Source organism: Melopsittacus undulatus, chromosome 10 (genome assembly GCF_012275295.1).
Source record: "Melopsittacus undulatus isolate bMelUnd1 chromosome 10, bMelUnd1.mat.Z, whole genome shotgun sequence".
Lineage (NCBI taxonomy): Eukaryota > Metazoa > Chordata > Aves > Psittaciformes > Psittaculidae > Melopsittacus > Melopsittacus undulatus.
In genome coordinates this window covers 25753084-25776675 of record NC_047536.1, presented here as the reverse complement: position 1 = coordinate 25776675, position 23592 = coordinate 25753084, and the positions used below count along the sequence as shown (strand labels likewise).

The following is a 23592-nucleotide window of genomic DNA, read 5'->3' as shown; positions in this document are numbered from 1 at the left end:
GCTTATCCGTGGGAATGACGAGTGATAGGACCTGAGAACACCCATGGGTGCTCCATGCTGGAGGAATGGGCTGGAACAGTCAGATTAACCAGACACACAAAGACACCAGAACTCAAAGGGTTGGGAAAAGAGGATGACGCAAAACCACTAAAAACAAAAAGCAAGTTGCCTCTTCCCATGCGACCCCCCATGTAAGAGCATGTCCCCACACAGCCCAAAGGCATGCCCTAGTGCTGCTGCACCCGTTTTCTTTTTCATTACTGAAAAGAACAAAATAAACACCAACCAATGTTTTTAGGGAGATGAGTCAATTTAGCCTCAAAATGCAGCATGTGCTTTGGCCGCAGTGAGAAAACACAAGAAAAAAATACATAAATGGAGCCAGTGATGGAAAACTTCCTTTTCTGGTAAAAGAGGTTATATTTCTGAAGAAAAACAAGACCAAGGCAGTTATAAGGGAAAGTTCCTTTCCTAGGATGAAAAGTCCCTTAAATGAACCAAACCTTGCTATATTGGTCACAGTCCTTTGGTGACACAGGTGAAGTTTGGCCATCAGGAAGTGCTGCCCTAATTCCTTCCTAGGAAGGAACATACACAAGACATGTAATTTACAAACAACCTAAGCCAAGCTTCCTTCACACACATACAACCGTGTAACAAGCAGAGCTTGAAGCAGAAGAAAGGGTGGGAATTCCATCAGGATCTGGGACAGCACACCAGCATCTCAACCATCCTCATCCAGCTCCAAATGTTGTTCTGGCTCTGGGACTCCTGTAACTGGAGTATTACAAAGAGTTGCCAAGAGCAAGACACAATATGATTACGAGAACAAAGGGGATGCTGATTTCCAGCAGGGACACTCCTCCTGCCCCATCTTTCTCTCCCATGTTCTCCTTGGAGCTGGTCATCTGGATGGGCTGGACTGCCCCAGGAGCCACATAGCATGGCCAGGAGGTGAAGGCAGTGTTTGGCCTTGCTCTTCAAACTCTACATTTGGTTATTTCAATGGGAATCCAGTCTAACGTTACAGCAATCACAGTGGTGTTAACAACAGCAGAGTGATTTTAATATCCTGCTTTGTGGGAGGAATGAGAACAACGAAGCTGCAAATTAATGTTCTGTAAATGGGTTTGGTGAAACATGTCAGAATGATAAAACCTGATCAGCTCCCCCTGCTTGGACTTTGTCCTTTTCATGCCAATGGCCATGCACTTCTCCCTTCTCCATCACTAGTACAAGGAATCAAACAACTCAGTCACTGCAGCAGAGCACATCTACCCTCCTTCTGCAACACAGATGAGGGCTCAAATGTTTCAGTATCATACACAAGAAATGCATCTGCATCCTTTGGAGGGAAAATCAGGATTTCTTCCCAATGCTTCATGTACACAAAGAGGCCAAACCCACCAGGTAACTGCTCTCTGCACCCACAGGAGCTCAGGGAAGAGCAGAGGACACACAGTGCACTGAGTTTCACTCTACCCAAGCCTAGCCTGTGAGGAGCAGCACAGCCTCGCAGTGCCTCGGAGCAAACACAGGTATGGCGAGATGAGCTTTAATCTCAAGAATGCCCATGTTGCCCAATCTGGCCTTTGGAAAAAATAAAAGTGAAACCAAACAAAGAAGTCCCACACACTCAATTTGTGCTTTTCAAGTTTCAAGACTCATACTCACTTGAGGCACCAAAGTTTCTGCCAACTCTCCCTCTGTTTTAACTTGTCTTTATGGGCTTCATTTGCAGAAGAAGGGGGGAAAACCCAACACACTGGAAAGCTGGATATACTTGGTGAGATTTTAGCCAATCAGCCCAGTCAAACTAATGAAGAAACATCATTAAAACCCCAAACTCGGGAGTTAATACATTATTATACAAGTGTAATTCAGCTGCTTTGCTAATAAAAAGCCTTTGGGGGAATGAAAACCAAGCCAAACTGCAGAGCACATAATTTATAATTCTACTGGTATCCTTAAAAACACACACACAACCAAACAAGACAAAAAATACTCAACACATTTTGTATTTGGCTTCCTAATCATTGTCACTTTTCAATTAGAAGAGACCTCATTCCATTCCTCTCTGTAATTTTCCCCAAGGGAAGTGTTATAAACGCACGAGGCTTTACAAGATGGGCATATTCAGCCTCCAAATGCAAAGTAAGGTCACACTAATTTAATTCTGCATAATTTTTATTCCAGAATATGTTTCAAACTAACAGGTTCAGACATCACATTGAAGTGACACAACCTGCTTCTCTGTATTCTCTGTCTAGACGCCGCAGCCCTGGCAGGCGGTCAGCACGCGTGCGACTGTTCTGCAACTAAGCATTTTTCCCCCCAGATTCTCACAATCCTGAAACTGGATATTCATGATCGAGTAAAATCACTTGTCACATCCCATCCTTCAAGTTCATCGCTCACTTGCCACTTTAAACCACATGTGGCCTTGAATAGTGGTTTCGCAGTGGATTATAGCGTTACATTAATGAACCATAGGAGACTGCTGCTGCCCAAAGCCTGCGGGCTCCGCAGTGTGCAGCCTGTGGCCGTTCTCCAGTGTTTCAGAGGAAGGCAGCACATGCCCTTGCTGCCCGCACTGGGCTGCTGTCTGGCCACCAAGATAAGGCTCTCAAGTGTCTGAAATCTATGGAAGTGGCAATGGATGCCGATGAGGCACCTCACTGGCACGGCTGCCAAGGTACTTGGCCCCACACCTCCCACCAACGACCACGCTCAGGGCTCAGCAGAATCAGCTGCATCTCAGAGCTTCCTTGAGCAGCAATGAACAAAATACTTGGCATGCACAGGTTTAAAATTCATCAGTATTTCTGCAAGGAAGGAGAGCTATTTGAGTCAATGGTGACACGGGGAGCACTGAGCCTCTGCATGCATGCACAGTTCACAACAGCCGCAGGGAAGGTGAGGCCGTGATACACTTTAAATGCATTTCCTTACTTTTACAGCTGCACTACAGTTCATAAAACACTAACTATAAACTTTGTTAATGCTCTTCCTTCCACATAGAGTATCACTGCTGAAGACAAATGCTCCAGACCTCCAGCAAGTATAAAGAGGAGCGGGCACCTGCATTTTGCTGCAATTACGAGTCCTCCAGCTACCATTTGCAAGTGGACAGAACAGCTTTCAGACAGGGTCTCAGCCAAGATGACCTTTGCTTTCAGCTGGGTATAATGCACATCTGCAGGTCAAAACAGTTATCTGGAAGCTTCAGTTACATTTTCTATATATATGGAGATTGCGTATCACATGAGAAGTGATGCTAAGAAGTGAAATTACTCAGGAGGTAATGGCTAAGCTTCAATGTAGCTGCACTAGTCACACCTCCTAAGAAGAAAAGTTTAAAAGAATAAGCCAGTCGTCATCAATGGTGTGGTGCAGAGTGCTAAAACCCAAGTCTGGTTTGCTGAGACAAATTAAAGGAAGCAGAGAATCCCCCACAAAACAGTTCACTTCTCCTATGGTGACTTTCACTTCCTCTGACTATTTTTACCACTAAAACCCCCTTAGTTCTAACCTGAAACACTGCTGGTGGGACAGTTCAACCACCATGAGCCTGATCACAGGCTCTCACAAACACACTTTCAAGGGTTTGGCAAAACCCTCCTGCTGCTGACTTCATCTTCTGGTGGACATCAGCCTCGTGTGAGGCATCAACACTCTGCTCCATGACAGGCAGGATCAGGTACCTGCTGAGCAAGCCTCGCTGTTCAGAGCTAATGAGCTCTTGGTTAATTTCTACCCAGGATTAATAGGGCAATGCACCTCAGCTTCTGGAAGTTCCCAGGACAGTCCCTCAGCATCACAGGCCCATTGTCACTCATTTTATCAGCATTCTGTGGGAAATACATCCAAAACTGTTTTGAGGTTGCTCCATGTGCCTGACAGAGGAGAAGCAGGCAAAGCCTCTATCACACTTTGGGAGTGTTGGGTACAGCACCGTCGCTATGGAGAGACTTCCAACATTGCCCCAGCATCTGCAATAGCACAGATCACAGAAAAGGCAAAAACACGGGTTTAAAATGAAAGCTTAACTCCAGTGGTTTCACCTAATCTAGAAACTGATTTGAATTTGAGTAACATAAAAATCCAGAAGGAAGTGAGTAAGAGTCAGGGAGACTAAAAAGGGGCTGAGAACAACACAGGGTTTGCTATTTCAGAACACCCAGACAGCATCTCCCCTGGATCACAGCTGGGCAGTCACTGCCGCACAGGCTCCTTGATGGGCAGCAAGTCTGACCCAACCTTGGGTTTTAGCCCAGTGCAGCTCGAGGACCATCTGGTTGAAGACCCTTCACAAATGCCTGCAATCCAAGATAACAGAGTCCTTGTCTGCACTGGGACACTGCCCTGCAACATGCTGTATGGAAATTTCCAGACTGGCCATTTGTCACTGTACATAGGGACTACTTCTAATTAACTATCACTTATGTTCGTAGAGAAACATCCCGTAAGTGCCTAAAGCAAGAGCCAAGGAACCCTGTCACATACTGTGCCTTCACCCCTGGTCTTCGCTTTCTACAACACACTTCAACTTCCATACCAAGGCAGAATGGGATAGTTTTGTACAGAGATCCCTCCTGCTGCCAAACAGGAGGGATAAATAAAACAGTATAATAAACACTAAAATAAAACCAGCTCAATAAAACAGCTAGAAACAAACTAGGACATTTTTAACTTTCCAGCTGAAGTACAGATGGATGCAATGAGGTCTTGCACAAACCTGGCAGAATGTCCAGCTTCCAGAAAACACAGTCTAAGGATGAATTCTAATAGCAGGCAACCTGAGCTCACTGTCCCTACCCTGCCCCTGCAGCTCCCCTGAAAACCCCAGCAGGGCCTGCAGTCACCCAGGCAGGGTTTTAGAGCCAGGCTTTTCCCACAGCAGTGGGCACAGCACAGCCTCCCTTCCACTCAGGCAGCAGAGCCACAGCCTATGGATGAAATCAGTGCACAGATATAGCTGGTTGGTGGTGAGGAATGGTATAATTTCGGTCCCTGGAAAGCCAAAGAGGCTTTCCAAGCAGCTGGAGCAAAGCTTGGCATGGGAGATGCACCATGGCGAAGTGAAGGAGCGCTCACTCTGACCCCATCATCAGTTGCCGAGTGGCAAGCCCAGGTTCCCAGCCCCATCCACTGATGAGGGTCAAAGTCTTTTCCTGGGTCACTCAGCCCAAGAACGAGACTCAGCCTCACCAAGGAACCAGGTCTGCCCTGGGACTGCAGGAGGAGCACGATGGTACAGGAATGGAACCAAAGAGCTCACCAACAACAGGATGTTACCATTGGGCACAAATCAATTGGCATGAACAGGGAACCCACAGCACAGGGCACCTGAGCCCTCTGCTAGCAACAAGCCCTTGGAAGAACACATGCCTCCTGTAGGGTGGCAGCAGGATACCTGTCAGCACCATACAAAGAGCTAGGTGATGATTAGGGAACAGAGCTGAGAAAAGCATCTTTCTTTGTGCCCTCAGAGCCCTTGCTCCAACCATGAAGCAGCACTTTCTGTTCCTTGTGGTGCACAGCTGCTTCATGGAGCGCCCATGGTTATTTATGGTGCCTGGTCCACAAGGGTGACTCAGCACCACTCTGATTCAACAGATTCCATTTGGGAGTCTGCAATGACGTGGAGTGGGGCACCTCGGTGGGGACCATCCCACAGCAGCGCCTCCAGCACGGCCCCCAGGACTGGAGACGGTTGGGCCACGTCAGGTCCTGAAGCTTATGAAATCCATACATGAATTGCTGCCTACGGTCAGCTAAATATGGTGGCACTGTAATGTCACACCACATGCCCCAGCTTCTTCCATAATCCTTGGGGATTTAGGGTAAATTCAACTGACTGCAATGCTCTGTCCTCCATGCACCACCCCCCCTCCAACCCTCCAGGAAGGAAGGTCTCTATGCATATAGACACACACATACACACACACAGAGTCTTTCCAGACATGGCAGAATTAACTGGATGTATTAATGAAGAGTGTTCACAATCTGCAGCGAGCACTTTCATCCCTGATTTTCCATTAACACCTCTGATATCCACAGAGCTGCCCTGGCTGCGTGACTCAGAGCAAGACACAGTAAAGATGTGCACAGCCCTGACTGCAGCTCATTCTCCTCCCAGTTTTCTCATCTTTTCATCCATCCCCACCCTTGGGCATCTTCTGTTTGAACAGGTTCCTTGTAGCCCTTGATGGCAGCACTGTAGTTACATAAGAAAAACCATATAAAAACATAAATAAGGGTACAGGTACTTTCTGAGTGAGCATGTGCAGATGAGGCTGTTCAAGAGTAACCAGGAAGGCGGTCGGAAGAAATGGAAGCAAATGAAAAACAAATCTTGGAATACAGGCAGGTCAAGGTTCCCCTTTCTCACCATCAGTAAATGTCTATCAGCAGCCAAAACCTGGGCTGCTTCATCAGCATCCTGCAGCAAGCATCTTTCTCGGCTGCTGGTCCAGGCATCCTTGCCTGCTTCCCCACCAGGGCTTTTGACAGGCAGAAAAAGGATATGACCCAGCATTTTCTCCAACCTGGGCTGCCATCTTCGCACGAAACTTACTGCCAATGGGTAGGCAGAGACACTGCCCTAAACTAGAAGTGATGGGTCTGACTTTCTCAGCACCTCCATCTCCAGCTGAAGGCATTAGCAAGGGCAGGGGCTTGGGTACTAGCAGGCTGCAGAGGAGGAGGAGGAGGGACACCCTTATCCATTCTGTCAGCTATTTGACAGCCCAGCCCGCTCCCCTCCCTGGTCTTTGCTGACATTTCAGAGCAGCAGAGCTTCAGCAGTGCCTAGAGGCACTGTTGAGAACAAGGAGACACACAAGGACAGTCCTTGCCACGAACAGCTGAGAGCCTACCACTGCCTTGCATGCCCCAATAGTGAGGGCACAAACCAAGTCCTGATCACTTTTGGGAAGTGAAAGCTGCAGACATCCTGGACTGCCTTGCCTTATAAAAACCAGCATGACATCTTTTGGAAGCAGAGAACCAGAAAACCAGAGCTGACATTACTGAAGTGGTCTGCAGCAAGCCTGGACCAAAGAAGGGCCCCCAGAGCTGGCCTGTGGTCTACCTTGTCCTCATGCTCATTTTGGAGCCTTGCCTACCCCAAGAGCTTGCATTTTTGCCTGCCTGCTACAAGCACACTTTTGGAGATCAGGGACAGATGTTACAGCAAAATTTGGGCATGCTTTGGCACAGCATGTGGCTCCCTGGAAGAACACGAGGGTTAAACTCAACAGATTCAAGTCCAGCAAAGTGTGGTCATTAAGTCAGATGCTCATTAAAGCCTAAGTAAAAGGATGTGGGTTAAGCAATGTAGCCAAAGAGTGGACCTCATTTTTTCTACTCAAGGCTAAAGAATGTGAAACTGAGAAGAGCCATTTGAATCCAGCCACTGTTCTGAGCTAGGATTTTAGTCGGGAATAAACTCACAGCTCCTCAGTGAGCAGCTGTTGGGGCTTGGATTCTGCAGCATCCTACTGGAGAGGCAGCGGGCTCAGTGCTGGGACCATGTCTGACCACAGCCCCCCACCCTTCCCCTGCTCATACAGCATGGAGGAAAATACCCAGGCACAGCAGCAACACAGCCTGGCACAAGCAGCTCTGCCGTGGCTCATACTTCCCAGCCCTGCTTGCAAAAGGGACATGCCCGCTATGCTAAACATTACATTTGAACTGCTCTCATTTAAGCAAGAACCAAAACAGCTCCAGGCAACAGCTGGAATCCAAAGGCTGCCAGAGAGGGTGCAGCACTGAACACTGCTCCTGCCTTCCAGAGGCCATTTCACCCACCAGATGCTGAGTTCCACTCGTTAAAGAGACCAATGTTCTCCCTCTCAGAGGCCTTGGACAGGGAAGAAGAGATGAAAGAACAAAGAACTTCAGATGGCAGATTACTCAGCCTCTGCCACTTGACTGTTAGACCATCTTAGAAACAATCAGACCAGGCAAAGCCATTACTGCAGTATTCGTGTATTAGCATCTGCTACATTTATCTTCTAAATAATACCTCCATAAAACTACATAAGAAGGGCCCATCAGATTGTCAACAATTGTATTTGTTTACAAGGCAGCATGGGAAGTACTGGAGATAGATACAGAATATGATCTTGATATTGCCATGGCTGGCACTGATCAGCAGTACTCTGAAGCTGGAGTTGCTGCAGCAACACTGAAGCATCAAAGAGAGCAGGACAAGGCCTGTGACAACAGGCAGGACAGCTGGGAAGAGTATCATCAGTACAGCTAAATTGCATGTTCAGATTCAGCATGGCCACTTCTGATGTAGCAAGTAGAAATAACTGCGAGCTAGTGATGGCCAGCTGAGAAGGGGCAGGAGTGCAGAGAGCAAGTGGGACTCAGAAATGGAGCCAGTCTGAGAAGCATCACTGGAAGATGCGTGATGGAGCCCCACAGAGTCATGTTCACAGCATCAATCTCTGGGCCATAACTGCATTGAATATAGTGCACTTTCTTCATTTGTCACCCTGGGTAATAAAGAACCACATCCTCTGAGTCATTGGCAAATGATGGCCTCATCCTGCACCCCCACCCCTTTTTCTGTTTGTTTTAAAGGAAACAGACCCATTTCGTATTAACCAGCCCCCTCAGAGCAATGGGAACGTTCAGACTTGCATACACCAGCCCCTTTTCTCCCTTTCTGTGCTGTTTCAATCACCCTCCCCTTCTCCCGGATTTTGAGAGAATGCATTTTCTACACAAAATCTCAAAGCTAAGGACAGCTAAACTGGACTAAAAGAATAAAGTAATTTTGATTTTGCACTTAAAAGACAGGTCAATTTGCTTGCTCACTAGGAAATGTTGACAAAGGCTCATGGCTCCCACCAAACTGAGAACCCAAGCATCTCCTGCTCTCCATGATGTGGCATGATGGCACCAGGCCTGGACAATGTCTGAGGCAAGGGTGAGGGCAGCACATCCCCACCACCTTGAATACGAGCATTAAGAGAGGGACATGGAACAGTTCACCGTCTGCAACCCAAAATAGCATGAGTCTGAAAAAAAATCCTACCAAAAACTGAGTGAAAAAACCGAGCACACAATATCCGGATCAGCCCCTGCCAGCTGACCCTGAAAGGCCAAAGGGGTTTTGTTTTCAGGGGTATTTCTACAGCTAGCAAAAATAAACACATTAATAAATAAGCATTTTCATATACCCTGGAAACACTCCTAATCAATATGTGGCTTGCTACTGTAGAGGTTTTTTTCCTTCCACCCAGCAGAAACTCATGACAAAGGAAAGCACATCTCATTTATGAACTTAGCTATAAATACTTCTGCTAACTGCCATTTAGGAATTTCATTTCCTGCTTGAGCAAGTCCTGTTGAAAGAGGCAATTACCAAATTTGTTTCTAGTTATAGAAATAGATGTTTGTCACTGCCCACATCTGTTTCGACAGACAAATTGCCAGTCGCGGACGCTCCAAGGAGAGCAAGTGCTCCATCCAGGGAGGGCTTTGCTACCTCTCCAGAAAGCCAACAGCAATTACAGGGACTGGGTTTCCGATTCCAACTTCATGTGAGCCCTGTCTCCCACTGCCACACAGCTGCCTCGTACCAACGGGGCACCCACAGCTTTGCAGTCAGGCACAGCCACCAGCACTGCACCATCCAGTGTACAGCACTGACCGCTGCTGGCAATGCCACAGCTTGCTCCCTCCTCCTGCTGCCACCCATACACCACTGAGTATGTGCTTCATTAGACACCAGGCCCATCAAAACCGGGCAACTTGAATTCTGCAGGTCACAAGGATCCAGTGCACTGCACAGAAAGGAAAGCAGCAGCAAAGCATTCTCCCTGCCTGAAAAGGGAGGAGATGGCAGGCTTTCCTGCTCAGTGTGTGACATCCCACAGACAGGAGTGATGGCAGGAGGGACCATCCACCATCAGCATGGACCACAGCCTTTCCACATTTAGCACTGTATATAACAGGTTTTACTGGGTCTTCCTTCCCACTTCCCTCCACCCTGCCTGCCCTCTAGTTTCCATTTCCACTAATTCCTGGGAAAACCATTCATCGGCTGATTCCCAACACACTCGGCCACATCCTCGCCATAGCCAGCTGTGGCTCAGGTGCCCCAGCACCAGCACCCAACCCTAGCACAGTGCCTGGCAAGTCCTGCGGGACCCACGCTCGAGCAGGGGCACCCTGAGAGGGACACAGACAAGCAGCAATGCCTGTGTCTCCCTGCCACAGGCATGGCACACATTGACTCACACACAGCATCAGCTCAGGGATGTGGCAGAGGCACAGAGAAGCCATGAAACACCACAAGCTGTGGCTGGGGGACCTCTGCACCTCCAGCATTTTTTCTGTGTGAATGAGCATGACTCCCCACATGCCACCTCACTTAGGAACCCAGCACAGCCCCGAGCAGCCCACCGGTATGTGGGAGCAGTGCTGGGGACCCCATCCTGAGGCCACGGTGCTGCAGCTGCCCTGGGCTCCCCAGGACACGTGTCCCCTGGCAGCCGTGCCACCAGGGCTGCCCCAACACGCGGCTCACAGACGGGTGTCGAAACACACATTGAGCAAGTCGGTCAAGGCCACACAGGTCACAATGGGGCTGCGACTGTGACCGGATTTCCTCAGCCCTGACCAGGGCTCACCCTCCTCCACCTCTTCTTAAGGGTTGTTATCATCCCTATCACTTCGCAGCTTTTGCTTACAAAAGGAGTGACCTTTCACAAGGTAAGTTACTGCCTGGAACAAGGACAACCTTAAGTTACAGACACAGTTATGCACCGCAGAAAAAATATATGCAAAATGCATGCAAATGTCCAGGCGTGCTCACTGCATCTGGTCACTGCAATATTCAAGTTCAGTTCTTGAACTGGTCTGAACACCACCAGATGGGAGCAAATGCATGTGCACAGTCTCAACACAGAGATGTGACAAATGGTTTTAAATCTGTGTATATACACACCCCAGAGAGAATGCGGATGAGAAGTAAAAATGCTCCAAGTCTCACAAAATAAAAGGTAATAAATTTACTTCCACCTCAGCTGTAGCAGCAGCCTGGGAAAGGCTTTAACTCCTACAGCAAATATGCTGCAAAGCCTCAGCTCTGTTGTAGTGCTTTGCACTTGCAAGTTTTCAAGCATACACAAAAAGAGAAGCTGTTCTCAAAGCAAAACCCAGCGGTGTTTGCTCAGCAGAGACGGTTTCTGGAGCAGAGAATGAGGCTGTTCCCAGTTCTCCCATCTCTTGACCGCAGCAGGATGAGCCCAGCCTCCCCACCCCAATCCCCATCCCCTGGCACATATGCATCCCTCCTGCCCCATTGTCCCCATGCACCCATCCCCATGCAGCCCCTAGACAGCAGATTGATAACACAGTGGTTGCGAGGTGACCCGTGAGGTCAGCCCCGACAATAGGTTTTAGGGGGTGGTTGGAAGGAAGAGGCTACGGGGTGAGGATCCCCCCAGCTCCATCCCGGTGGCAGAGGTGATTCCTATCCAAGCTTTCCAGGCCATGGGGAGGAGATGCTGGGCAGCGGGTGGGCACCGGCAGCGGAGCACAGCAGCAGCTGCCCTCACACCAGGATGGAGAGCGATCTGGGGAGGACAGGGAAGGGGGGAAGAGCACAGAGGGGAGGATTATCCATGGACACAGCCTGTCCCCTTTTCACTGCATTTAACAATAAAGCAGTAGCTATAGCAACGGGGTTAATTAATGCATCCTATTTGCATAACTAAAACTCTGAACCCATTCAAACCTTGCTGATATTTTCATTCTTAAACCTGGCCTGCAAGGCTGTACTCTTATGGCAAGGGGAACCCAAACAAACACAGCAATGCATATGTATCACTATACTTGCAGGTACATGCGGGGCATCACACAGAAACAACAGTGCACAAAGCCATCCCTCAGCTACGGCTTCAGCAGCATGACCTGCTGGGAGGCTCCAAGAGCCATTTGCTCCACATACCTTTATTCCCCCAGAAAGCATTAACACTTGCAAATAAGCATGCGGAAAAGAACAGGAAAACGGGGCCTGAAGTGTCCTTCAAAAAAATAACACAGGGAAAAAGTGATTTTCAGAGATGGATGGAGTGAAGCACATTCCAAGACAGAGGGGGTAAGGAGATAGGCAATGTAAAGGTTTCAGACTATCGTATAACCAGAGGGGGAAATGTCTTCTCACCACAAACATGCATCTGCATGATGTCTAGACAGTCATAAAAAGGGCAATTAAAGTACTGCAGGCTGCAGTAAGCTAATGTCTCCTCTCCCAGTCTAAACAGTTGAAACATACTGTACTAACTTGGGGGGGGGGGGAACACAGCACAGAAAGACAAGTTTGTAAGTAAGAATGTTTTGAAATTCAGTTTTAAATAAGCCAGTAAATTAATTCAACCTTGTCACATCTTTGCCTTATAACATATCAAATATTCCGCCTGCGTCCTGTCTAGACTGCGATAACAAAGGGCATTTAAAGCCCTGCAAGATGCGCTGACAGAGTGGCCATTTAAAGATGCAGTATTGCTTTCTCCATCTAAAACGATTTGTCAGATGGAGTTAAAATGAAAATGATAAGTAATCACTCTGGTTCACAACCATTTCAGAGGAAAAAAACCACAAAACCCCCACAGCTCATAGATATAAATCCCACTGAATAACTCCAACGTATCATTCCAGTGGGACTTGTTTGGACTTTTTTAAATGGCATCTGGGGTTGTTTTTTTTGGCTAATAGGAGATGTCACTGCCTTTCTGCAGCACACGCATTTCTAAAGATGTTAAGTTTGAAAAAGCCAGCTCCAAGTATTAATTGATTTATTGATATAAAAAGACGACTTGTGGACAGCCACCACCATAACTCCAAGGGTTAACATCGGAACGGACTGCATTCATTTATTCATTTATTTACTGGAAAGCAAAAGAATAAACCATCTCACATGAGAGAAACTGGACAGCCTCCTTTACTGACACAGTCCAGCCTGGTCAGTGACTGACAGGGAAGTTAAGATAACCTCCGCGCTGTAAGAAACTGCATGTTTTTTTACTGAGAAAAGACAGTTTTCTGGAAAAAGCAAACCCATAAATAATCGTGTCTAACACAAGAAACATTTTCCTCCTTTCCTGAGCTTTATTGACTGTTGGAGAGCCAAAAATCTCCCCACCAAAAACCCCCAAACCCATGCAAAATAGCTGATCTGGCTTTCCAGGACAGCTAACGCTGCCCATGATGGAGCAAGTGCATGGCACTTCTGCAGACACCCTATTAGAAGGGCAAGACAGGCTTTTAAAGACTGCTTAGTTGTGACATGGCACAAGCAGATGCCCAAGACAAGGGAGAGGAACCGAGGTGTGCAAACTGTACCCCACAGATGCTGATGGGGTGTCACAAGAAGTTCAGGCAGGCTCCCTGCAGTCCCTCTCTGCTCCTCACCCTATAGCATCCCACCAGCACCACATTTGCACCTCCCTCTGTCTCCCCACCCTTGTTTCTTAATTATTATTTTAGTAAGAGTGTTTCCAACTCCACTGTTCATTCCGCAATAGCCCAAGGGCTACAACTGTTCATTAGACAGCATTTCTGCTTTAATTGCACTGACACAGATGTGTAGGTTATCTGGAAGAAATTACTAAAATGAGCAGTAAAGAATGGGGCTGGATGCTTTTCCTCCCATATGGAGGGTTTAATTTAGCATTATTTCCCCCCACGCCCCATACAAGCAGCATCATTGGGTGCACTGCGGGTTCACAGAGGAATCAACCCCTAATCATTCCGGTTGCCACAGTGCGTACAGGTGCGCTCTGCTCCCCATGCAGGATTTCCACAGGGACACAATGCACAGTTTGCCTCCAGGGGCTGCAGACGTGGTGCTGGAGGGGGCTGACACCATCCAACCCACCAGGACCCAGGTCTCCCCTGTGCTCCCCAGGCAGCACAAGTCAATGATGTTCTCCTCCCAGGAGTGAATCATCCAAGACCACCATTAAAGCTATAGGGAAGCTCAAGCCTTGACTTGACTATAAGTTGGTGGGTTTTCCATACGGATAAAACAAAGTCCCAGATGAACACTGCAGTCACCCTGAATGCTTCTGTTGTCACAGCTTTCAGCAACTCAAACCCACAAGCCCTTGGTGAGATGCAGAAGGACCAAACCACAGTGGGGCATGAGGCAATGCAACCACCATCCAACAGCTCGTGCCCATCCCCATAGCAGCACTGGGGTGGGAAACAGGCTCCCTTGGTGCCCCTCACCCTCTGCAAAGATGTAAGCCACCAGGCACAGGAAAATGTCATCGCTTCTGTGCAACAGCATCCAGCTTTGAGCCCGCCACGGCTGTGCAGCTGCCAAATCAGCCATGGAGTTTACATGAACTTCCTCTGCAATTCCTGTTGGCAAGAGCCAGACACCTAATAGCCTTGGATTCACAGAGAAAGAGCTGCCAGTGTTATTTCTATTTAAAACCTCTATTTGAGCTTCATACACTCATTCTTCACACATAATACACATGCACATAACACAGAAAATGCAGAAGTGAGCCAGATCCAGAAGCATTTAACTTCAAGAGCACTGCCTAATAGTGATTTCAGGTCTTGGCTCACTGGTATTATTTAATAGATTTTAATTCAATCATAAAAGGTATGAACCTGCCAATTTTTTGATACGTCTTCTTGCTAGGAATTAAAAAAAAAAACCCAACCAGGAATTAAGAAACCATGCAAGAAACTTGCTACCAACTTATTTATCTGTATTTGTTCCCCCTTATTATCCCAATGCAAGGGGCTGCAGCCCAAATGCACGTTCAGGGCAGGAGAGCACTGAAGCCAGGGAGGGTGGGCTGGGGAACAAGCAGATGCACATCGAGGGCTCAAGTCCCATCTCTGAATATGTTTAAAAGCCATTAAAAATGTCTCCTTCAGAAAAACTCGTCTTTGATTTAAAGGGGGTGGGAGGAAATTTCACAAATGCTTCATGTCAAAAAAAGTCTGCATTAAGGGAAAAAAACTCTCTCCTTTGTTGCTAGGGGACTTATTTGCTTTGTATCTGCTGAAAACCTTAAAAATTCCACCACTGTATTTAACAACTCCCTGAAACTGAAACATCTCATGTGCTAAAACCAAGAGACAGAGCACATCAGTTCCATCCTTCATTTCTAAGTACTCTGCTCAGGCCTGACTCCGTTTTGTATCTTGGTCCTTGATGCTTTTTGGCAGTTTGCTCTAGACTTACTGGCAAGGGCTAAAAGGTTTCTATTTAGCTGGTGTCAGCTGAGCATCTGTGCCTGCAAGAGCTGGAGTGGGGGTGATCCCGACTGCATTTCAAAAGCACATTTCCTTTTGGGAGCTGCCACAGTCATTTTAAATCTAAGCATGTAGCAAAGCGACTCCCTCCGGAGGGGTCCCTGCCGCAGTCCCGAGTGGAGCGCCCAGTTCTGGGAAGGATTCCTGACCAGAGCGGAACAGGAGCTGGGAATGCTCCCTAACCTGTGACCCTGATAACAAAAGGCAGGGAGAGCGTCTAGACCTCCAGTCTGACAGGGAATGAAGGCGGGCATTGTGCTGCCGGCGCACAGGGGCTGCCTCAGACAAGGCCGGCACACAGGCGCTGCGGGATGGGAGCAGCGCTGCAAACCCCAGCTGCAGACATCGCCCCCAAACTCTCCAGCTTATTGAGGGAGGGAGGCCATGAGCAGCACACCCTTCCCCATCAGCACAGGGTTTGCAGCAGCTCTCAGCCTGGGTCTCCCTTTGCCTCCATGTATTTCACATGTACCATCCTCCCAAATGAAACCATCCCGCAATTCCAGCTACGTGTGGGTCACCGGCAGGACAGAGCAAAAAAATGCACTTCCTTCCACGGAGCTTTTATTTCCTGCTTTCCCTGTCTGTCCCAGTCAAAAGGGGACAAACCAAGATGTTCCCTCTTTGCCAAGCCTGGAGACCAACTCAACACTGAGAAAAGACGAAGCTGAAACCTGGCTCTACCACATATTCTTTGTGTGACCCTGGACAAGCCCCCCCCTGCTCCAGCTTCTCAGCGTTGTAGGTCCCCACATACAAAAATACAAATACCCTAGATAAATGCTAGAGTTAATGGCAGGTTACTGCCAGGGAACTGCACAGAGAAAACAAAAAAACTATTAAAAGCCCTTGTTCATCCCTGCCAGAAAGAAAACCCTATTACCCGGTACTTCAAAAGATGCATTAAAAGAGAGCAGCAGCCAGGGGTTTGAGGACACCCCTGGCAGAGCTGTGAGGGAAGTGTTCCCGGCCAGCTGCCCTCCTGTACCCTCTGGTTTTCCCATAACAAGGTTTTCCCTGCAGTGCTCCCACGCCCCAGCCATGCCCTTGGCCATGGCCTGGCCACGCTGCTGCAGCAGCACCTGCCCCAAGTGCTCCCAGCAGAGCACGGGGCTGGTCCCATGCTGGAATGTGCCAACCTTCACACCAGAAGTTTTGGCAAAACAGAAGTCTCCAGTTTCACTCTTCCCAAAGGAAAGATAATGACTTCTTTGAAACCAGGTTTTCTGCCAGAAGATGTACTCCAAATCCAGCTGCACAGTGAAGCCAGAGGGACCCACATGTGCAGAGATGGTGACCACTGTGATACCACCCTAGGCACCAGCAGCACTCACTGGCCCAGAAGCACCATTCCACACGGGACCTGCAACCCTGGGTGCAACCAGCAGCCACCTCAGACATCTGCAGGGGACCCTCCATCTTGTCACCCCAGGCTGGACCCTTCGAGTTACAGCCTGAAGCCAAGCAAAACCAGGCTCAGGAGCTGAGACAGTTTATAAATCCATTAAAGCCCTCCTGATGAAAAGCAGACTACTAATAACACCTGATGGTGAATACACTGAATTCAGAGCAAGAGAGCACCTGGTAGCCACGTGATGCACATCCTTCACCAACACACCCTACCACATCCTTACTTTTCTCTCTGACAAAAAGGTGAGGGACAGGGAGTTTCTTCTCCCTCCATCTCCACCACTTCCTATTCTACTTCCAAAACATCACCCCTTCTGCATCAGCTCCTTCTCCAGGTCCCTGGGGCCACCCAGGCACCACTGCTGCCTGCAGAGCAGGGAGCTGCAGCAGGATGAATTGGGGTGAGATGCCACACAACTGCAGCCTCAGGGAGGTCCTGCCCAAACCTGCTCGCAGCTCGGCCCCTGCCATGGCAGCAGCTCATCTTCTGACAGCCGCGTGTGGGTTATTTTTGGTACGCATGCACAGGGAGCCTGCGAGATCCTACATGGGGATTTCAGCAGCGCTATGCAGCTATGGAAACAAACCCATTTAGACTAATATAACAAAATTCCCAAACCCACAACAATAAAATGAAGAACGTTGCATAGGGGCGTTTTCACAGGGGAGCAGTGCAGTGAATACAGAGCGTGACCCAGCTGCTGGGAAACAGGGGAGTCCGCGTGTCCACTTGGACAGAATCCACTCAGACCTCTCAGAAATCAGCAGACCATGCATTTCCATCCAGTTATGTATTTTCCCTCATGAATTTTGTTCTGTGCAAACTCTCAACCCTGCCCTTTGATTTTAAAGGGCTCAAGGGTTGCATCCCCTCCCAGATCAGATGAGTGGCTCCCTGGTGTAGTTATCTTCACCCTCTGTATACATTCCCAGCCAGCCTCTGTGAGGAGAGCCAATCCCAAAACCCAGCAGGAATTGCAGCACCCTTTTTGCTCCCCAGGGGGGACAACAGCATCTGACCATGACCCAGCTCTGGCTGTGGCTCAGGAACTGGGTCCCCTCTCATCAGGTGACAGGGATCCACAAATTATTTACAGAAATTCCAGACTGGCATCCACACCAGACATCCATGAGATGATGACATCCATCATCTTACTGTAAGATGATGTAATAGTTTAAAAACACAGGAAAAAAGAAACCCAACGAAAGTTAAACCTCTGTTGAGTCAGTCTCAGGTGGTGCTCCCTGCCCAGGGTTTGTGTTTTGACCCTCTATGTGCAGGGTCTTAGAACAGGAAGCACGGGGATGGGCATCTCTCCCAGAAGGTTCCAGCTCCACAGACAGCACCAGGGCACTCCAGGAGGAGGTGGAGATGTCTGGCACTACTGGTCCGGGCTGTAGCTGCAGACAAGGACCCAGACAACAAAGGCAAGGCAAAAAGCCATGCAGCAGAGGCAGCCATGCCTGGCAGACTGTGGCTTTCAGAAGCCTGGGGAGACTTTCTGGGCATGAACTGATGTCTGCAAACACAGCTCTGTGCTTGGCCCACAACCACACTAGCGGCAAGATCGCTGAAGTGTCCGACACCATACTCCAAATAGCATCCATTTAGTAAGATTAAAAACCCCCAAAGAATACAAGAGTGTGTCAAAGGAGCAAGCAACTGGAAACTACAGGGAACAGCTCTACAGAAACAACAAAATACATTTAATTTTCTGTTATTTATATTCTAAGAAAACCGCATGTTCTCACTCGCATCTTTGCCTCCCTCCCCGAGGCACAAACATCCACACAAAATGGGACAGGGAAGACCAGGGAAAGCAGGAAGAGCAGCACAGGTAGAACACCTCCCTGCTCACACACTTTCCTCAATCACAGGACAAGAAAACGGGTGCAAGTTTTACAACAGTCAAGCAACAGCAAACACCTTTTGCGAGACTGAAAACACCCCGAGCTATGCTGCTGAGCACAGCACGACACAGGCTCCCTCTACCCGCCCGCTTCATCTGCTGAAATCTGTCCTTCAAGGCATTAATATAAATATAAATAAATCACTGATTGCTGCAGGACTCTTCCCCTATGGGCTGGTGCGAGTGTCTCAGCACTGGGACTGTGTCTGCCCTCCATGCACCGGCTGCTCCCAGCCTCAGGCTATTGCTGTTCCCCTGCCTGATGTCTGCACCATGATAACACTGCTGGTGGGACCCAGTGGCGTCTTACGGCTTTTTTGTGTAAGCAAGGACTATTTTGCTGTGCAACCAAATTGTGCCCATCAGGCTTGAAATAAAGAAAACTGAAACAACAATCTTTTTGTCGTATTTTAGATTATGACTTTTATTAATAATGCTTGATAAAAGCCTAATGAATTATTTGTAAGTATTATAAGCACGTTAAAGATCTGAGTGTGGTAATCAGCCAAGGTCGTAAGCTCTATTGACTCTCCAGGCTCTATAACAATTGATTAGCCATTTATTAAAATCTACTTGTTAACAGTTTGTTTAATCACTCTTCCCCAGCAGGCTTCGAACACCACATTTGAGCAAAGACACCTGACTTTTGAGGTACTCTCAGAAACTCAATTCTAAACTGAGAGACAGACCCATAAATGATTTCAATTGTCTTTTTAAAGCATCAAAGGCTCTTTTGCAAACAGGTTCAGCTCAGATCCAGCAGCCTGGCTCAACAGGGCTCCCAGCATCTGGTTTTGTCTGTCCTGAGCACAGGCAGCTCCTGCCACATTCAACAGAAGTCCAACATGCCATGACTTAAACAGATTGAGGTTGTCAAATTACTTCCACAAAACACAGTGAAAGTTTCTTCCTTCAATGTAATGCTCCTCATTACTCGTGCTTAAAAAGACATTCATTTAGCTTTTGAAGATGCTCTGCATTTAACAGGAGAAATAATCACATCCAGGATTACCAAAGTGCAGGCAGCTATTGATAGACAAACAGCAAGCTTGTGCATTCAGCCTCTGAAGACACCGCTGCATCCCCCTCTGCACCCCAACAGCAGGTACCTGCTGCCCTTAGGGCAAGGCAATGTACCACCCGTTTTGTCAAGCGAGTAACCAGGGTGTTTATAGTACAGCAGCTGCAATCATGCAATCAGCCTTCATAATTAGATCTTGGCAACTCTTGAAATACTTCACTTACCCAGTTTACCTGGAAAGGTGCGACCTAAACATTCAGTGCCTGGAGACATTTGAAAGAAAAACAGAAAGCATCTGTCAGTGATGGGAGCCACCTCCAACCGGCTGCAACACACACCCCAGCTCCCCTCCTGGGGACTCATTCTGGAAGAGCTCCCCCACAGCCAACCATGGTTGGCATTTGCACCCAAGCCTACCACCTCTGTGGTAGCCAGGAGTACCACAGCACTGCAAGCCGGGTGCCACCACTCCCGGTAATGACCCCACATGCTTTTCCCACACCAGAAGTCGCAGCATCAGGTCCTGCTCCTCTGCAGCCACACCACTGCATGGGCTTCCCCAGCGCCGCTCGCAGCCAGCTTGCCTGATGATAGCCCAGAGCCTTACAAAGGTTTGTAAAGGTTTTGGGATCGCTCAGCCCACCCCAGAGACCTTCCCACCATGTCCAACAGCACCACACCACTGGTCCATGGCCTCAGGCAGCAGTGTGCACACCAAGGCACCAGTGGGCTAATTAATGGAATGGTCTGGGTTGGAAGGGACCCTAAAGCTCATCCATTTCCAACCCCTGCCATGGGCAGGGACACCTTCTACCAGAGCAGGTTGCTCCAAGCCCCTGTGTCCAACCTGGCCTTGAGCACTGCCAGGGATGGGGCAGCCACAGCTTCTCTGGGCACCCTGTGCCAGCGCCTCAGCACCCTCACAGGGAAGAGCTTCTATCAAAGGTCTAATTGTCATGTGCTGCCTGCAGACGGAGAGGTGCTAAAGATGAAGACCTACAGCAAATTACTGTACAAAACCCCAGATACAACACTCAGCAGATGTATTTTCAAGTTAGGGACAAAAAGTTCGGCATAAAAGACAACCCATGACTTCCCTTTGGCCTGTCAGTGAACAGTGCACCAATATCTGCAAACCTGATGGGATATGGATTCCCCCCAGCCCCGCCAGCACAACCCCAGCACCTGAGGAGCTGCTCTGCAGTCCCCCAGACCAAACCTACACACGGGGCCTTTTTATGAAGCCCTTAAGAACTGTCACTGATAACAGTTAATTGGTACTAATTACTGCCTGCCGCAGTCTGATGCCAAAGGAGCCCTACTGACCTATCAAAGCAGCCTCTAACCTGAGAGCAAGGGAGGCTCCAGCCACCAGACACACCAAGGCTGCTGCGCCGTGGGTCCTTGCATACCTCACGCTGCTCCTGTCTCTGCTCCCACCATGACCACTGCGGTACGAGTGCAGGAGAGCAGGCTGGGATGCTCAAAGACTTGTATTAACACAGCATTCCCCCAAAATACGGCTTTAAAAAGGGGATTTCCATGCACCCAGGAGGATGGAGATAAGCAGCTTCTCCACCCTGGTAAAGATGAAGAGACTAAGAGCCACAGGGGCAGTGAGCATGGGGAGCAGGGAGCCTCTGACACGGGTAATCACTGCCCCACTGGAAGGGGCACCCGCACCGCTCCTGCTGGGATAGGAAACAAAGGAATTCAGCCAAGCCAGACAGCAACGTGTGGAAACAAGGTGTGACCTCCTCCTCCTGCTCCTTCCTCACCTTAATGCACACAGCTCGAAAAGAGATGGAACAAAACCAGCACAAAAAAGGGGTAGGAGGACAAAAGGGAAAAGCAGACACTGAGAAAAAGTGGGGCCAAAAAGAAGCAGGAGGCTCAAAAGGTTCAGGAAGCCAAAGGTAAAGTAGAGGCTGAAAAGAAGCTGAGGCCAAAAGGAATGGGAAACCAAAGAGGGGTGGGAGGCTGAGGGAAATTAGAGGCTGAGAAAAAAGCAGAGGCCACAAAGGGAGTGGAGGCCAAAAAATGCATGGGAGGCCAAAGCAAAAATAGAGGCGGGGAGAAGTGGAGCCTGGGAAAAAGTAGAGGCTGAAAAGGCAGAGCAAAGCCAAAAGTAAGTCAGGGGCTGGGAAAAAGGGGAGGCCAAAAAGGGGCATGAGGCCAAAGGAGAGGGTGAGAAAAAGTCCGGTCTGAAAGCGTGTGGAGGGTCAGTAGAACAGTAGAGGGCAAAAATAATGGAGGCCAAAAAGGGTCTGAAGGCCAAACAAGGGCAGGAGTCTATGGGTAAATGGAGGCAAAAACCAGGTTCAAGGCTAAAACGGGGTGGGCAGCCAAGGGTGTGCAGAGGCCCAGAAAAAGTGATGGCCAAAAAGGGATGGGATGGCCAAACGTGTGTGTTTCCATGGGAAAGCTGGAGGTTGAAAACAGGCTCTGTGCCTGGATCAGGATCTGCTGTTCTCGGGGTAAATTCCCAAAGGTGCAGCCAGCAGCAGCTCTGCCCCTCGCTCTGCTCTGAGGCTCCGGCAATGCCCAGGATGCCTTGTCCCCTTGAGCACACACTAGGGCTGTTGCCTGGTCCCAGGGTGTTTTGGCCATGACAGGGATGTGTGGGAGAAGTGAGCCTGAACCCTCTCAAGTCAGGCGGGATTTGAGGATGCTGCTTCTCGCCACCCTCTGAGCTCGCCCGGCTCTTCCATGCTCACATTTAGCCTCCTGGTTCAGCCATTTTGCCAACTTTTAAAATGTAGATTCAGATTTGCACTTAAAGTCATTGCTTTAAAGTCGACCAGAGCCACCCTCACCTCTCCTCCCTTCCTCCATACATGCATAACTTTTCTTTTATGCAGTCAGCAGCAGGGAAGGGGATACCAGAGAGGCTGAACAGTCGGCGTGTATTCCCTGTGGATCAGTGCCCGGAGCCCTTCTGCAGCCACAGTCCTGCCAGACGGCTCCATGTGAAGGGTGGCTCACGCTGTCTGCCTACCAGCAGCAGCAGCAGCAGCAAGGAACCAGTAATTACACTGGCTGGACCAACACCTGCTGGTGGTTTTGTCTTACACTGTTTGTGCAACCAAATAGGCTGCCAACAAAACAAAGATGGACTCCGTCTAAACAGGTGAAAATACAAAATGGGGAATGGAGACGCTGAGGTTGTTCCACGAAGCCCAACTGCAGCGCATGCTGGGACATTATTTTTGGTTTTTGTCTGCAAGAAGGATCCAAAAGCACATAAAAGCATCACATGCACTGAGAAGTATTCAGTGTGGGAGGAGGGAAGAGGTCTGCCCGTGCCCAGAGCCCACCTCCTGCATCTGGGATGTCTCACACTGTGGTGCAGGGCACATGGATGCTCTTTGCTGGGCTGTAATCCCAGCCCCAGCAAACCCGGCTTGATGGCAGCATGGCCTGAAGGCTCCTGCTAAACTGGGCATTCCATGTGGACAGCACACAGGACACAGCAGCCCTCACCTGACCAGGGCTGCCCCCTCAAACAGCAGTGAGTCTGTTCAAAGCAGAGGTGCTCATTCCTATGCCAGGGTCCACACAAGGCAGGGGATCAGACCCCCCCCCCCCCATTCCTCACTCACAGAGCTCAGCAGCAAGGTGGGGAGAGGAGGGTGAATACCATGAAGGACAAGGGTAAAGATCCCAAAGGAGAACTTGGGCCAACTTCAGCTTTCACTGTCTTTCAGCAAGGCAAGAAAGCCAGGATCAGCTCCTAAACTGCACCAAGTCACACCCAAGATATGATCCCCCATCAGCAGATGGGATTTATTGTAGATGATTTGTCCTGGAATAAAAACATCAGCCCCACCTCTCATAGCCTGTTTACTGAGAGCCACTAAACATTAAACAGAGGCAAAAAGTGTATCCCAGCAACATCTGGAATTTATCCCTTCCCCCTTCTGCAAAAAATAAATAAATAAA

General features: G+C 48.9%; 1 protein-coding gene across 3 annotated transcripts in view; it reads right to left on the bottom strand.

Moving 5' to 3' along the window:
- The window catches only part of PMEPA1 (prostate transmembrane protein, androgen induced 1), a 46389-nt gene that overhangs the window by 10439 nt on the left and 12358 nt on the right, over positions 1-23592 (bottom strand). For 2 of the 3 annotated variants that reach the window (XM_034066984.1, XM_034066983.1), the window contains exon 2: positions 19875-19913. The exons of the other annotated variant lie outside the window; for it this stretch is intronic. In XM_034066984.1, coding sequence (XP_033922875.1) covers positions 19875-19913 — 39 coding nt within the window. The remainder of the gene's footprint in view (positions 1-19874; positions 19914-23592) is intronic. 3 annotated transcript variants of the gene reach the window in all.